The 14726-nt window shown below is 41.5% G+C and overlaps 1 protein-coding gene across 1 annotated transcript in view; it reads right to left on the reverse strand.

Annotated features, from left to right (window-relative positions):
- Positions 1-60: 60 nt before the first annotated feature.
- The window catches only part of LOC106887338 (collagen alpha-1(XV) chain-like), a gene marked incomplete at its 5' end in the record, with an annotated part of 37805 nt that continues 23139 nt past the window's right edge, over positions 61-14726 (reverse strand). The window contains 8 exons of the mRNA XM_014940795.1: positions 61-1888; positions 2216-2331; positions 3819-4004; positions 4946-5005; positions 6817-6876; positions 7045-7173; positions 8943-9007; positions 14330-14474. Of these exons, the coding sequence (XP_014796281.1) occupies positions 1672-1888; positions 2216-2331; positions 3819-4004; positions 4946-5005; positions 6817-6876; positions 7045-7173; positions 8943-9007; positions 14330-14474 (978 nt within the window). The remainder of the gene's footprint in view (positions 1889-2215; positions 2332-3818; positions 4005-4945; positions 5006-6816; positions 6877-7044; positions 7174-8942; positions 9008-14329; positions 14475-14726) is intronic.

The following is a 14726-nucleotide window of genomic DNA, read 5'->3' on the forward strand; positions in this document are numbered from 1 at the left end:
CCCCTTGAACCTTCTGTGACTCAGAGTGAAACCCTGCCGTACATCTCAAGCTCTTCCAACTGTGTGAACTGAAGGAATTTGGCATTTCACAAGAGCACTCAGCATTTTAGGGCAATGGACTATAAATGAGTACAGTGAACAGTTATGCATACATTTTACATGTAATATAAACCGGTTTTGCCTCATGACCGTGTTGCAATAATGGAGTCATGACTTGTCCAAGAAAAAAAAAAAAGAAGATATGATTCAGATGACCCTGGGAAATAAGCTTGTACAGTAAACTGGAAAAATAAAGCTGAATTTCACAATATTATGTTACATAATTATATCAGTTTTGTATACTAAGTGTGATTCGCTTTTGTCTTTTGAAGGTTGCTATCTATTATTTGTTAGCAAACATGTATTTCCAACACAGACTCTAGATTAAATCTTAAAAGATGATAATGTGCTGCTTGACCTCCATAGTTACTGCTTGATAAAATACAAGTAAATATGTTGTTTAAAGTATGCAGTAGACAAATATATAGGCAAAGGCTTCAGATATTACGGTGATACCGTTTGCAAAGAGTATTAGCATTTACTGATCATTCCTATCATTGCTGCTGTTATTTTATATTAACACTTCTTTAATTATGTGAATGCCAGAAGGATAAATTCACAAAAAAAATCACTTTACATATAACTTAGTGGGATAACAACGGCTAGAACCTATTTTAGAGAAGCCATGACAGACATCTTTTATTCAGCAGCCTGCCACGACAGGAAATGACTTCCTCTAATACGCAAGGAAATAAATAAAGGTCAGATGGTTGGTTTGTCTGCATTTACTTTGCACAGTTCTACCAGTAAAACAGGATGTTTTCTATTAACATTGCTTCAGGTTTCCTGGTAACAATAGCACCAAAATAAGGACCAGATTTTGCCTAGGTGAAATTCACTCCTCCTGCGTAAAGCCCTACGCCTAGAATCTGCAAAGAAAAAAGCTGAAGTAAGATGTGGAAGCTGCTAAATTGATGTGTAAGCACCAGGCTGCGATCCGTACTCACAGGATCCATACTTAGAGCCTTACAGGAGTTAGGTACTCAGCTTCACTGAAACTCAAAGGAGGTGAGCACCTTTGTTCTTAAAGCCTTTTTGAAAATTCCAGCCCCTGTAAGATGTAACAGCCTCCCATTATTTGCTCGGGGCCAGTATGTATATATACATATATATATATATGAATAGTGCCTTGGGTATTCAGAACCTATGCAAGTGAAAAGAAGAGCATAGAGCGTGCAGCTTCTCAGCTGTGAAGAAGCAGCAGCCTTGCTGAGCTGCACTGCACATGAGATTTTCTACTGCTGCAGGTTTTTCCTCGCAGACCACGCTCGACTCGTGCCCTTACGCGATCTTAAGCTCAGCCAGAAAGAACAAGGGGCTGTGAGTTAACTGTTGGCAAACTTTGAACCACGTGGGGTTCAAGAGAAAGGAAGGGCTTGAAGTCAGCCCCACGTGCGCTGGATGTTCCACCTGACTGGAAGGTGATTCGCGTTGAGGTATGTTTTCCTTGGCTGTTTTTTTCCTGAAATGTGCAATTACGAAAAAATAAAATATTTACAACGTTACGAATGAAATTTCAGTGTCAGCTGTTCCTGTTACAAAAACGGAGTATTCCTCTGTGCAGCGGGTGAATTATTTTCCTTGGGGATCAGATACAAAACTGTTTTCAATGCAGAGAACAATAAACTTATTACTACAGCTAAACACTTGCTGATCAAGAAGCTTCCCCGTCTTCAGCGGTGACGCTTGTCCCATAGCTCCCATGGCAGCTGTGTGCCAGGCTTCACAGTAGTTGCTAACCAGTCGGATCCCATTTGCAGTTGAACCATGCCATATTACTTTTTGAGGCCTGAAAGGTAACATTAAGAAGTTATTTCCTGAAAAAGTATCTTTTTTTTCTTTTTTTTTGCTTTATTCAGCTGCACACCTATAGGTATGGTGACCTGTATTTCTGCTTGAAGCTTGAAGCAAACAGCGGGTAGGGAAAGATGAACAAAGAAAGGAGAGGAAGAAAAGGAGCACAGAACCTGATAACCCATTCACATGTTATCAGAAATGGAAAAGAAAGATGGAATAAGGGAGAAATTTTTATCATATTTTTAGTAGGCCAAGATATTGCTACTTCTACAATCTGGTAAATGTCATGTAAAACTTATAAAGGGTAATGTAAACTCACCAAAATGGGTCAGTCATGACGTTCCTCCCATCAAAGGAGTATATTGGAACATGAGTGTTGAATTGTCCACCATTTCCATTAAATATGGATTCCCAGTTATTGAAAAGTGTTTCTCCCTGTCAAAACGTCAAACAAAAACAAATCCACAAATTTTTTACAAACAAAACAAATCCAAAATCCACGTTATACTTGACTTGTGTAGACTTATCTACGCATCCGAAATCTTATCTGCATTTGAGAACACTTAAGATCCCAACTTTCACATCAGTTTCTGCATGAATGCCCTGAACAAACTTGTCTCATCTATCATCTCTGTGCTAAGAGCTCTCTGATCCATGCCTTTGCCTCACAGTTGCATCTCCATTCTCTTGTCACTCCAAAGATTCAGCTTGATCATGTCCACTTCCACTGCCCTTTTCCTCCTAACTGTCTAAGGAAGCTGTTGGAAAAATTGCTTTTAGAACTACTACTTTAGAACTACTGTAGCTATAGAGAAAACAGAGAGATAATTTGTATTGGAACTTCTGCTGAGGTCACCGTTTTGTGAAAAGCGTTGCAAATATTCAAGTCAAAATTGAAAATATTCAAGTCAAAAAGCATCAGGCGACCCCTCCAACTGCTCTCGAGTTTTTCCAGCCCAAGCTGAAACAATATTGTCTTTCCAAGTTTGTCTCCAAGGCTCTGGATTTGCATGCACTTCAGCGCAGCATCCGTTTCTGCGCGTTCCAAGCACCACGTGTTATTCCTGTAGGTTTCTTTGGCCGTCGGTTCTGGGCGCCAGCCAACGCCACAGAGACAGGGTTTGTTTTCCTCAGTTTTACAGTGTATCTGTTTACGTGAGACCACAGAAATGACTCACAGCTCTAGACTCGCCTCTCAGCTTCACTGGGGTAAATCCAGCATCGCTCCTAAGCACGGAATTTGCCTTTATCTTTAGAAATGAGGAAAACAGGTATTTTAGCCTCCCGCGTACTCTGTGATCCTACTAGAAGGTAGAACCTATTAGCTGTCTTTGAGAAATGAAAACTTTCCCTGCTGACACAAAAAATATCCAGAAAGCCCAACATCACACTGCTGCTTTGCCAGCAGCCTGCTCCAAGCAGGCTATTCTCACAGATTTATTTCTACCATTAGCCTTAGGGTATGGAATAAAAAAGCAACCCTTGAAAATGGAAAGGGAGTGTGAGGCAGTCTGTAACTTTCTATTTTATAGCTACAAGTTCGTTTCTTGAACCTGACTCCAGAATATAAGCAAAGGTGCTCCTTTATAAAATGCAGTTTGGGTTGAAACTTTCTGCTCTGGCATTTTTCAAGATTTTAGAATCATAGAATGGTTGGGGTTGGAAAGAACCTCAAAGATCATCGAGTTCCAACCCCCTGCCCTGGGCAGGGACACCTCCCACCAGACCAGGTTGCTCCAAGCCCCATCCAGCCTGGCCTTGAACCCCTCCAGGGATGGGGCAGCCACAGCTTCTCTGGGCAACCTGTTCCAGTGTCTCACCACCCTCAGTAAAAAATTTCTTCCTGAGATCTAATCTGAATCTTTTTTTGGGCATCTACAGCCTATCCTAATACAGCAAGTACTAAGTACTCATTTTTTTACCTTAAGATTGACTACTGGTAAATGGTATCGGTCTGTTTTTCTGACGACCGTGGCCAGATCTTGCAAATGTGATGAGAGGAAGGCTCTGTAGGTAGATGTCAAACCCGCCAGTTGGGCCTGTTGAAAACACTGAAAATCTGCTCGCACGTCACCAGAAAACGGTGAGTTTAAAGCCACCAGATGCAGCTGGAGAAAATAAGAAGAAAAGGCATTATTTTTTAAATATTTTTAATATTTGACATATATTTGACACAAACTAGACCCTCCCTCCTCCTGCCAGCACAAGAGCTAGTACCTTCCATACCAGGTATGAAAGTTATTTGCTGCCATAACATTACACTCCTTAAAGCTATGAGACCCACAGCAGAAATACCTATTTAGCTTTGAACATTAAGGAAACCATGAAGGTTATATACTCCTAAAAAATAAAATCCTTTTAAAAGCAGCTAATGTTTTTAAGCAGAAGCCTTGGAGTTACCACAGAAATAAAATCCCAAATCCTAGAAGCATGGAAGAGTGAGTAAGAAGTGAGCACACAACACTTAACAATGCACTCTTATCTAACACAAGAAGCAGCATGCTTAAGTAAAACAGTACAGATGCAAGAACTAATCCATATTTTTTGGTTTTTTTAGGTTTTTCTTTTTGGGGGGAGGCGGGGAGGGTTTAGATATAACTCAGTTACCGTTCTTTCTTTGTCTAAATATTTTTAAGTATTTTAAATAAAGGCTTAGATTCTAAAGTGTCTATCGAAAACATGCAGCACCACAAAGACAGAAAATATTCTAGTGACTATTTTAATGATATAATTGTAACACTATGGTTAACTTAAAAACTACTGTGTGTTGTAAGTACAATCATTGAGTGAAGAGGTATTCCTAACTCAGAATCAGGATTTTTTTTTCTTTTCTTTGAATGAGAAAGGGGATAGGATCATGAAAACAGATCTGGAGGAAACAATTTAAAATTGTCTTGGAGATGTCTAAACCAGTTAAAGAAGTGTATTTGTAAATTTCTAAAGTAAAAACTGTGAATTTGAAGAGGAATTATCACAAATCTCCCTCAAGATGCAAACTGTCACGCTTCAAACCACAGCTATGCAGTTGCCATGCAGATGTCATACTTACTGCTGGTTTTCTATTGTTCATATTTGATACTGGACTCAGTGCTGGAAGAGACTGAAAACCCTGTTGATTTAACACATGCAAAGAGATACGTTAAACACATTACGCAGATCAGAATTTTAGACTCCCAATAATTCTCTAAATAAAGCAAACATAGAACAATGGAGAATCTGAAATGGTCTTGTCTCTGAAAAATAAATAATACCAAAGCCAGAATACTCCACCTACATATCATTTCACTGAATTTTCACTGAATTTTTAGAGTTGGAAGGGACCATAGAGATCATCTAGTCCAACTCCCATTGATTCGGTGTGTCACGTAAGTATGTGTTGGAAAGCTGTCCCAGCCAGAGCTGCTTTGCTAGACCTGAGAATACCTAGTCCACAGTGCTTCTGCTCTTGGCAGGAGCAGAAGACACCAGTCCAGAAAAATTGAAACTGAAAGGATAAGGAGGATGTGGAAAGAGAAAATGTAGCGGGTGGGAATATTTCTCAAGGCCCCAGTAATTCCCCTTCCTAAGCGACTGACACGCAGAGACCAGAAGGTCGACGATCTTCAGATCTGTTTCAGGAACAGCAAAGTTTTCTCCTCTACTTATGGTAAGTATGAGTAACAAGCCACTGACCGGACCAGTTGGGAAACTCACGGGATGTCAGCTGGAGGCTACAGACAATTTCTTATAACAGGAGGCCTAGACATCTTCCCAGCGTGCTAAATGCTCTGACTCACTCTAACTTTTTCTTTATTTATTTCCAGCCATCTTCCTTCCCACTGCTCCTTCCTAGCATTCTCTTGTCCTTTCATTATCTCAGCAATCACATCAATTAACCTGTCATCAATGAGACCGTTCTCTATCCCCTTTCCTCACTTCTTGGTTGTCATCCTCCTGCAATTTCTTTGGACAGACAGTATGTTCTCATGCAGGTTGGTACAATAACTTGCAGAATGGGGTCAGGTAAAAACTAACAATTGAGGCTTTAGAGTAGACCCTCAGCACACCGCGGGGTGAGCTACATGCAGGTGATGATGGTGTAGCCTGAATACAGGACTATAATCTCTTAAAAAAATCCTGCTATTCAGAAACACTTTCCTGAGTTTCTTTGAAAGGGACCAGGGCTTGATACGACTGACTTCAGTGTTACGAAACAGAATACTATTCTGTTTGGGGTTTGTTTTTTTTTTTTTGTAGGCAGCCTGCTTTGTCCTATTTTTTGTAGATGCTGCTTTGTCTCTGTAGTGTTTAGAGTCTCACAAGATAATGGAAACAGACAACTGAGGGACTTAAAGGCTGAGGGACTTGGGTCTTTTTAGTCTGGGGAAGAGAAGACTGAAGGGAGATCTGATCAACACCTATAAATACTTAAAGGGTGGGTGTCAGGCGGGTGGGGTCAGTCTTTTTCAGTGGTGCCCAGTGACAGGACAAAAGGTAACGGGCACAAACTTGAACATAAGAAGTTCCATATAAACATGAGGAGGAGGAACTTCTTCACTTTGAGGGTGGCAGAGCCCTGGAACAGGCTGCCCAGGGAGGTGGTAGAGTCTCCTTCTCTGGAGACATTCCTAACCCACCTGGACACGTTCCTGTGCAACCTGCTCTGGGTGGCCCTGCTTTGGCAGGGGGGTTGGACGAGATGATCTCCAGAGGTCCCTTCCAACCCCATATCATTCTGTGATTCTGTCATTCTGTGATTCTGTGACTGGTCAGCATGAACCAATTTGCAAGCTTATGTTATGGCAGGATGCTTATTTTGAACTAACAAGTCTCAGCAGAAAATTATGTTGTGCAGGGATCTGCCTGCAACTTCTGCCAAGTGAATTGCCTGTTTTTGCACATTTAGACTCAGTTTTTCACAGTCCAGTATTTTGTACTTACATGGCTTGATAGAGCTGGAGGAGGAAGGCTGTCGGCTGGGATAGGAATTAGCTCACCAAGCTGAAAGAACCCAAAAGGAAAAAGCAAACAAAACCATATCACCAGGACCTTCTGAACTTAAAAAAGGAATCTTTGCACCCACACTTCTCCACCCCCGTAAAAAACGTCTGTAACAACTCCATTTTGAGTAAGGGAGCTGGAAGGGATGAGGATGTAGTGCGGAAGTACCTGCAGTTTTCTCCATCCATTTCGAACTCGGATGAAAACCTCACTGGTTTCACTCAGATAGATTAGCGTACCTTCTGCTACCAAATGAACTCTTTCCAACATACCCTCAATGTTGTGGAATGTCGTAACCTGTCAAACAGGAAAACGAAACACACTTCATCAGACACACAAAATATTTTTTATGTTAAATTGTTAAATTGAACTCTCATTTGAACATAAAATATAAATATATAAATATAAAATATAAAATATCAAGGCTGCTTCTGCAGGAAATGCTCATAAAGTCGGTTTTACATTATTTCGTATAAAGAACTTCAGTAATCTAAATATCTCATTACTTTGGCACATCAGCATCATCATTCTGTGGACTGTAGTAGAACTACACCACTAGTTAATTCTGCTCAGAGAGAAGATCTTTGCATCTCTATAGTTTAACATACTAGATCAAAATGGCAGAGTTCAGAAGATATTTCATAAGGCTTATAAATATCACACACAATTCTAGATGCATTCACTCCTCTTATATTTTTCTGAGTGGCCTTGTGATCTTTTTTTTTCTTTAATGGTGTTTTCTTCCATCCCTTCTGTTATTTCCAGATGCTGCTAGTTTACACAGCAAGTATTTTTCAATTTATCTTTTATAGATCATCGGGAGGCTTAAACTGACATCTGTCAGATATGGACAGTGCAGCTATTACTTCTGTCTTTGTCACCTGAAGATAAGAACATAGTCCTCTCAAAGACGGGTTGCTTCTACAATCTGTTTGATAGTTGCAGTTAGTGTAAAATCAGGGGCAAGTTTCTTAAAAGTGTCATTTCTTGACACTTGGTTGTCATTTCTTTTTCATTTCTTCAGCATCAGAAGGCACACAAATGCTTTACAAATCACGCAGACCCTACTATAGATTTGCATAGTGTTTTTTAATGTTGGTTTTGACCCAAGTGGGCTTGGATCTCCTATCTAAGCCAGTAGCTCCCAGCCTGTAACTACAGTCCTCTACCTCGGGGCACCAGTCTTTGAACATCCATTTCTCCCCTGATCTGTAATCATTGTCAGGTCCTGAATTTTTATGAGAAAAGGCAGTTAGCAGAGGCATGACACTGTGGTGGGAAGGCATTAAGAAACTCACACTCAGATTTGTGTTAGTTCATTTGATATGATGATGTAAATGATCTGAAAGTCTTCTTGTTTATTAGTGTGTTCTTAAACGATTGCCAAAAAAATCCAGCAAATTCACTTTTCTATCATAATGTGAGAATGTGGAAAAAGAAAAACTTCCATAAACCCCCTCTGCTAGCTTGAATAATTTTTTTCCCCCAGAAACCATGACTATTTAATTCAGAAATTAACAAAATTGGGTGTCATTTTTTTCTGCACGGATATCTAGAATACAATTCTGATTTGATTCATAAGAAAAGGAAATGATTACATTTATATTTATTCGCTGCACAACAATTTTTAGATTTGTTAGGGAAATCTACAGTTTTCTTCTTAGAACCAAATGGCCCATATTAATGGGTTTTAATCCAGTAATGTAAAGTGGTTTTTTCATGGAAACTGGGCATTCAGTAGTTATTCTAGTATTTCAGCTTGCTGAGTTGCCACACTCTGGTTCCAGAGACATTGCTTTCAACATGGAATATGCAGCTTTCATTATTTCAGCGTGCCATCAGTATTTGCATTTGTTTGAATACTAACAAGGCAACGGACAGACTTTTCCTCTCGTCACTTTTCCCAGCTATAAGGATTCCCTGCTGAAAAATTATTAGGTTCAGAAAACATTCTAATAAATAAAAGCACAGGCCAGAGCTTTCCCTCCTCTCTCCGTGCTACCAATGACCACCAAAAGATTTGAAGCAAGGTTTCAACAGCAAACTTCCTTCTTTTGCTGTCTTACCAGGTTCCTGGTTGCAGGTGACCCTGGCTCTCCAGGAGGTCCTGGTGGCCCAGGCATTGCGGCTGCTAAAATAAAACAAGCATACAATACATGTTGAAGGTCATCTTTTTTGAGAAAGAAGGTGAGTGACATAAAGAAACAACCTAGTGGTGGTGTCTAGGAGTAGGGGGAGATTTAGTCAAGTCATGAATAACCGTGTTCAAGCCAACTAAGGATTCTAAGGATTTTTTTGAAAGCAATGGTGAAACTTAGTCTTTTCTCTGTCACTCGGGAGGTTAAGATCAGTAGGTTGCAATCTGTTGTAGATACTCTGCAAATGAAGAACCAGATCCACTTAAATTAACCAGAATATTCTTCTACTAGTTGCTAATGGAAGAGGAAGAATGTGCATATGGAAGAGGAAGAACTAGCTCCTGCCTGTATAGGCTTTGAGTTCTATTTTTTGCTCTGAAAGTAATTTATCCTTTAGATAAAAAATTCACAAGTGTAAGCTCAGCTTGTATTTCAAAGCAAAAAAGAGTTCTGCAGTGATGTGAACTTCTAAGATTGCATCTAATACCTAGATGCATCTAATTCAAAACTGAATTTCTTCACTGTGAGCTGAAAGTCCCCGTTCTCTGGAGTAAAAACTCATTTCTTTTAATGAAGGAAAGAAGGAATGATATGGAAGACTGAAAGCAAGCATCCCATACAAATGTGTACCATGATAATGGAACTTTGAATCTGTTTAGAAGAAAGAGCTTCTACACACAGACCCTGCTGAGCATCATGGTGTGCCCCAGCAGGGCTCTGTAGCTGAGATCTGGGCAGATCCTGTATTAACCTTAAGTTGAAACTCCTTCTGTAGAGGAAAAGAGAGACGTAAAGTGAGGGCAAGAAAACAGGTCAGGGAGAGTGTGCTACTACACTGCTGGGAGGAAACACAAAGGCCTCAGTAAGAAATCTGATTAGGAACAGAAAGGCATGAGAGCTATTATGACATGAAAGCAAGAGATCTAATAGTTGGTGGATAGCTGTCAAACTACTGAGCATAGGGAAGTCTAGCATGTTCTACCTAGCATGCTGGTGAATCTCGAGTATGAAACATGCACAAAGAACGCCAAGGTTCAGCTCCTAACCACTCCCCAGTTCCTACCTTGCTGGACACTTGCACACAGTGTACAGCTGCTCTTAGCTATGCCAAAAGTGCTCCAAATATGGACAGAATTGCTCTTCAAAAGCAAAGCAGAAATGGAGGAATGTAGGAATGTTCTCTGAAACCACCCTTTGGAGAAATTTTGGTGAGCACATCTGGTAGCCCTTGCCACAATAACCAAAGCCCACTCATCCACAGCTTACTGGATACAGTAACTAAATGGGCTGGAGGAAAATTACAGAAGATAAGCCAAACGAGCATACCTTCTGCCTTCACTGTTTTCAAAGGGATCAGGATCCCAGAGATCTCCAGTGAAAGCGGAGCTACAGATTCCTCTCCATCCCCGTAAATAAATTCAGTGAAGAAAAAGTATTGACTGTCTTCTCTTTTATTGTATCTTTCTACTCTGAAGTAGTTTGATAGTCTGAATAAAGGATTGTAAGATAGGTTTTTAAAATATAGATTGAACCATAGAAGAGTCAATAAAGGCTAACCCTGAGAGCCCTGCTGCTTTCCAGAGCTTGTGTTTTACTGATCTCTACCCCTTGAATTAGGAGGCTGCACTTATGCACCAATAAAATAAATTCCAACGTTAAAAATGTTTGGTTTTGTGAAACCCGGAGGAGCCGTGAAATAACCTTTTACAAACGGAAGAATTTATGTTCTGAACCATTTACAAGGATCCTCCAGAGCAGTTCCTTTGTGTCAATGGCAGGGAAAAGGGGTTCAGTTCTCAGAAGTGTTCAGAGCTATTTATCTGCAGATAAACCACTCCTCCTTCCCCATATTACAGTACGTGAGCCACATATTACAGTAAGAACTTTAACAGATATAACTGTGCCTTGAAGATAGGAAATAAACAAACATCTGTGTTCATAACATTTTGTGAAATGGACATCCATCATTGTCCTGCCCAGAGAACCTTCTTACAAAGCAAAAAGGAAAATGCGTAGGAGGATGATGAAGACTAATGGCAGAGACGAAAAGCAAATGTATAGGGATGCAGTACTAATAATAGTTTGTTTTGTCTGTCTGGGTCTCTTAGCTAATATTCAGAAGTGCTTAATAGAAATTACACAGGAAAAGGGCTGAAGGCTTTTATGGACTTTATGAATGCTCAGGATCTGTCCATACTATGATGATCAGGGGCTAATTCAGGTACAGGCCTACGTTCCAACGTTGAAAATATTAAGGGTTTGTTCTTTCTTAAATATTCTTCAGAGGATGAGCGCTTCTGATAGACACTCAATTTGTAATAATTACTGGATGACAAATTGGGAGTCTCACCTCGTCCCTGGACAGCTGTACATACCAGTCTGACCAGGTTCAAGAAATACCTGGAGAGAACAAATTGGAGACAGAGAGGTCTGCTCCCCAAACTGGCATACTGGAGGCACAGGTCTTGTGGGGAAACAGACTGGTCGTTAGTTCTCAGACATGGAGATCTGTATTAGCTAGACCTGCCCAACATTTAGGCAGGACAGGTCTGCATTCTAGCCTCTCTGTTCACTTAACAATTCCCTTTCTGTTACTACACCATCTTCAGCTGAGATTAAGGAATGCTTTGCTCTGGTGATGGATTCCCATCCTGGTCACAGTTCCCAGAGGGAGTCACTTGCTCGGGCAGACCTGTCGAGTAATGTCAGAGGAGCCCAGGACCTCATCCACCAGAACTCAGGCTAAGAGCTGGACATTACCCATATGAGGCTTGTCACTAGCAGACCTGTGATCCAAGAGGAGTCAGAAGCACAAATGCCTTGAACTGTGATACTTGGTTTATAGCAAGTTTGAAAGAATCCACCTGAAGCTCCAGTGCCACCTTGTTTGCAAAGTTCCTCCCCTGATTTGTGGCATATTTTACTCCTTTTCAAATCCAATAAATTGAAAATCATTAAAGGCACAGTAACCAGCCCTCCCAAAGTTTTGTTTCCATTCAGTATTTGCGTAACAAATAGTTTTTAGAAGCAGTTCTCCAGCTATTTCATTTTTAGGCAGGACAGGTCTGCATTCTAGCCTCTCTGTTCACTTAACAATTCCCTTTCTGTTACTACACCATCTTCAGCTGAGATTAAGGAATGCTTTGCTCCGGTGATGGATTCCCATCCTGGTCACAGTTCCCAGAGGGAGACACTTGCTCAGGCAGACCTGTCGAGTAATGTCAGAGGAGCCCAGGACCTCATCCACCAGAACTCAGTCTAAGAGCTGGACATTAACCATATGAGGCTTGTCACCAGCAGACCTGTGACCCAAGAGGAGTCAGAAGCACAAATGCCTTGAACTGTGATACTTGGTTTATAGCCACCTATTCCCTTTGATGCAAGTTTGAGAGAATCCACCTGAAGCTCCAGTGCCACCTTGTTTGCAAAGTTCCTCCCCTGATTTGTGGCATATTTTACTCCTTTTCAAATCCAATAAATTGAAAATCATTAAAGGCACAGTAACCAGCCCTCCCAAAGTTTTGTTTCCATTCAGTATTTGCGTAACAAATAGTTTTTAGAAGCAGTTCTCCAGCTATTTCATTCTAGACCTAAACTCTGCTGTGGGTAGTGCCTTTACATCAGAGAATCACAGGATCATTTGGGTTGGAAAAGACCTTTAAGAATATCAAGTCCAATTATTAACCTAGCACAACCAAGTCCACCACTAAACCATGTCCCTCAGCACCACATCAACACATCTTTGAAATACCTTCAGGGATGGTGACTCAACCACTTTCCTGGGCAGACTGTTCCAATGCTTGCCAACCCATTCAGTGAAGAAATTTTTCCTAATACACTTGCCAACCCATTCAGTGAAAAAATTTTTCCTAATATCCATCCTAAACCTCCCCTGGTGCAACTTGAGCCTATTTGTCTTGTCCTATCACTTGCAACCCCGGAGAAGAAACTGACACCCACCTCTTTACAACCTCCTTTCAGGTGTCTTGTCCTATCACTTGCTACCCGGGAGAAGAAACCAACACCCACCTCTTTACAACCTCCTTTCAGGTAGCTGTAGAGGGCAATAAGGTCTCCCATTGAGACACTCCTCGTAGCGTTGCATGAGGTTCTTGTGACCCAAGCGCAGGACCTGGCACTTGGCGTTGTTGGACCTCATACCATTTGGCTTGGCCCATCGATCAAGCCTGTCCAGACCCCTCTGTAGAGCCATCCAACCCTCAAGCAGATCAACACTCCCGGCCAACTTGGTGTCATCTGCAAACTTAATGAGGACTCCCGCCCAACTTGGTGTCTTCTGCAAACTTAATGAGGGTGCACTCGACCCCCTTGTCCAGATCTCTGATAAAGACAAATAGAACTGACCCCAATACTGAGCCCTGGGGAACACCACTTGTGACTGGCCCCCAACTGGATTTAACTCAATTCACCACAAGAAGAGCATCGTGGGCCACATTAACATCTTCCTAAATTTAGCCAACTGCTCAATTTGATAGATTTTGCAAAGCTCTCAAGGCAACCTGTCTCTGTTATGTAAACTGCTGTTATGGTTTGAGGAGCCCACAACAACCTGATACCAGTATAAAATACACAAGGATTATACTTGGCTAATGATATCAGTAGGAAGCTGTGCACTCCCAGCAGGGGACAGCAAATGTTGGGCACTGTGAGCCCTATGGCTTCAGGAGGAAGGGAAAGCTTCAGGAGTCTGGCATGGGGGTATGGAGTTCTCAGGATCACAGCCATCAAGGGAGAGAGAACTTTTCAGCAAAGGTGCTAATTTATATTGAATGTGATGTTCATGGTACGAAATAATCCTATTGTCCAGCTTGGGTCAAGTGCCCAGGTCTCGCTCCTCCTCATCCCTGCACCTGGCAGGGTTCAAAAACACTGAGACCTTGAAACCCTCAGAGCCTAGCTGGCTATGAAGTAAATATTTTCACAAATTCAGACACTAGAGTCTTCTAAAAGTGCAGTTTTCCCAAGTGTTAGAAGAAAAATTAGTCGTGTGTCGCTCAAACCAGGACAACTGCCTCCCAGCCACAGCCACAGCAAGGTTTTTCATGCAATGGTTCTCCCATGGCACTCGTCAGTGAAAACTGTTTGTGGAGAAATTGTCCCTTTTGTGCTCCCTGTTCACACTCACCCCCCCAGGAGAAACTGGTAGGGGGCAGGAGGACAGAGGGGACCAACCTGATTCAGGTGGGCAGATGGAAGCATAGGTATGTAAAGGAGCTGGCAGTGTGTGTGGGGGGGTGTGGGCACGTGCTTATGTACTTGTATGTACAGCGAAAAGAAAAATCATACTCTCTCACCTGAGCCATATATTGCTGGGGGTCCTGGTGGTCCAGGTGGCCCAGGTGGTCCAGGTGGTCCAATTTTTCCATAACCTGGTAAGCCAGGTAAGCCAGGTAACCCTGGAGGTCCTCTGGGTCCGACAACTGAATCCCCTTTTGGTCCCTGTTAGTGATAAAAAATATTTTTTTTTTTAAATGTATCAGTTTCAGTGCTGCAGAGCCTTCATCTCTGATGGCAACGTTTTCTGAAGGCCTGCTACCACACCACTATTTAGACATGAGTCTGTATGTAATGTTCTTCAAGAAGGCAAAACTAAACAAAATTCAGAATTTAAGTTTCAGAAAGCTTTCTGAAGGTTCTTGCACCGATTCCTGAGTAGCTGATACCTCCAACACCCTCAACACTACTCTCAAA

The sequence above is a fragment of the Calidris pugnax genome, unplaced genomic scaffold (assembly GCF_001431845.1).
Source record: "Calidris pugnax isolate Ruff unplaced genomic scaffold, ASM143184v1 scaffold8, whole genome shotgun sequence".
In the NCBI taxonomy this organism is placed as follows: Eukaryota; Metazoa; Chordata; class Aves; order Charadriiformes; family Scolopacidae; genus Calidris; species Calidris pugnax.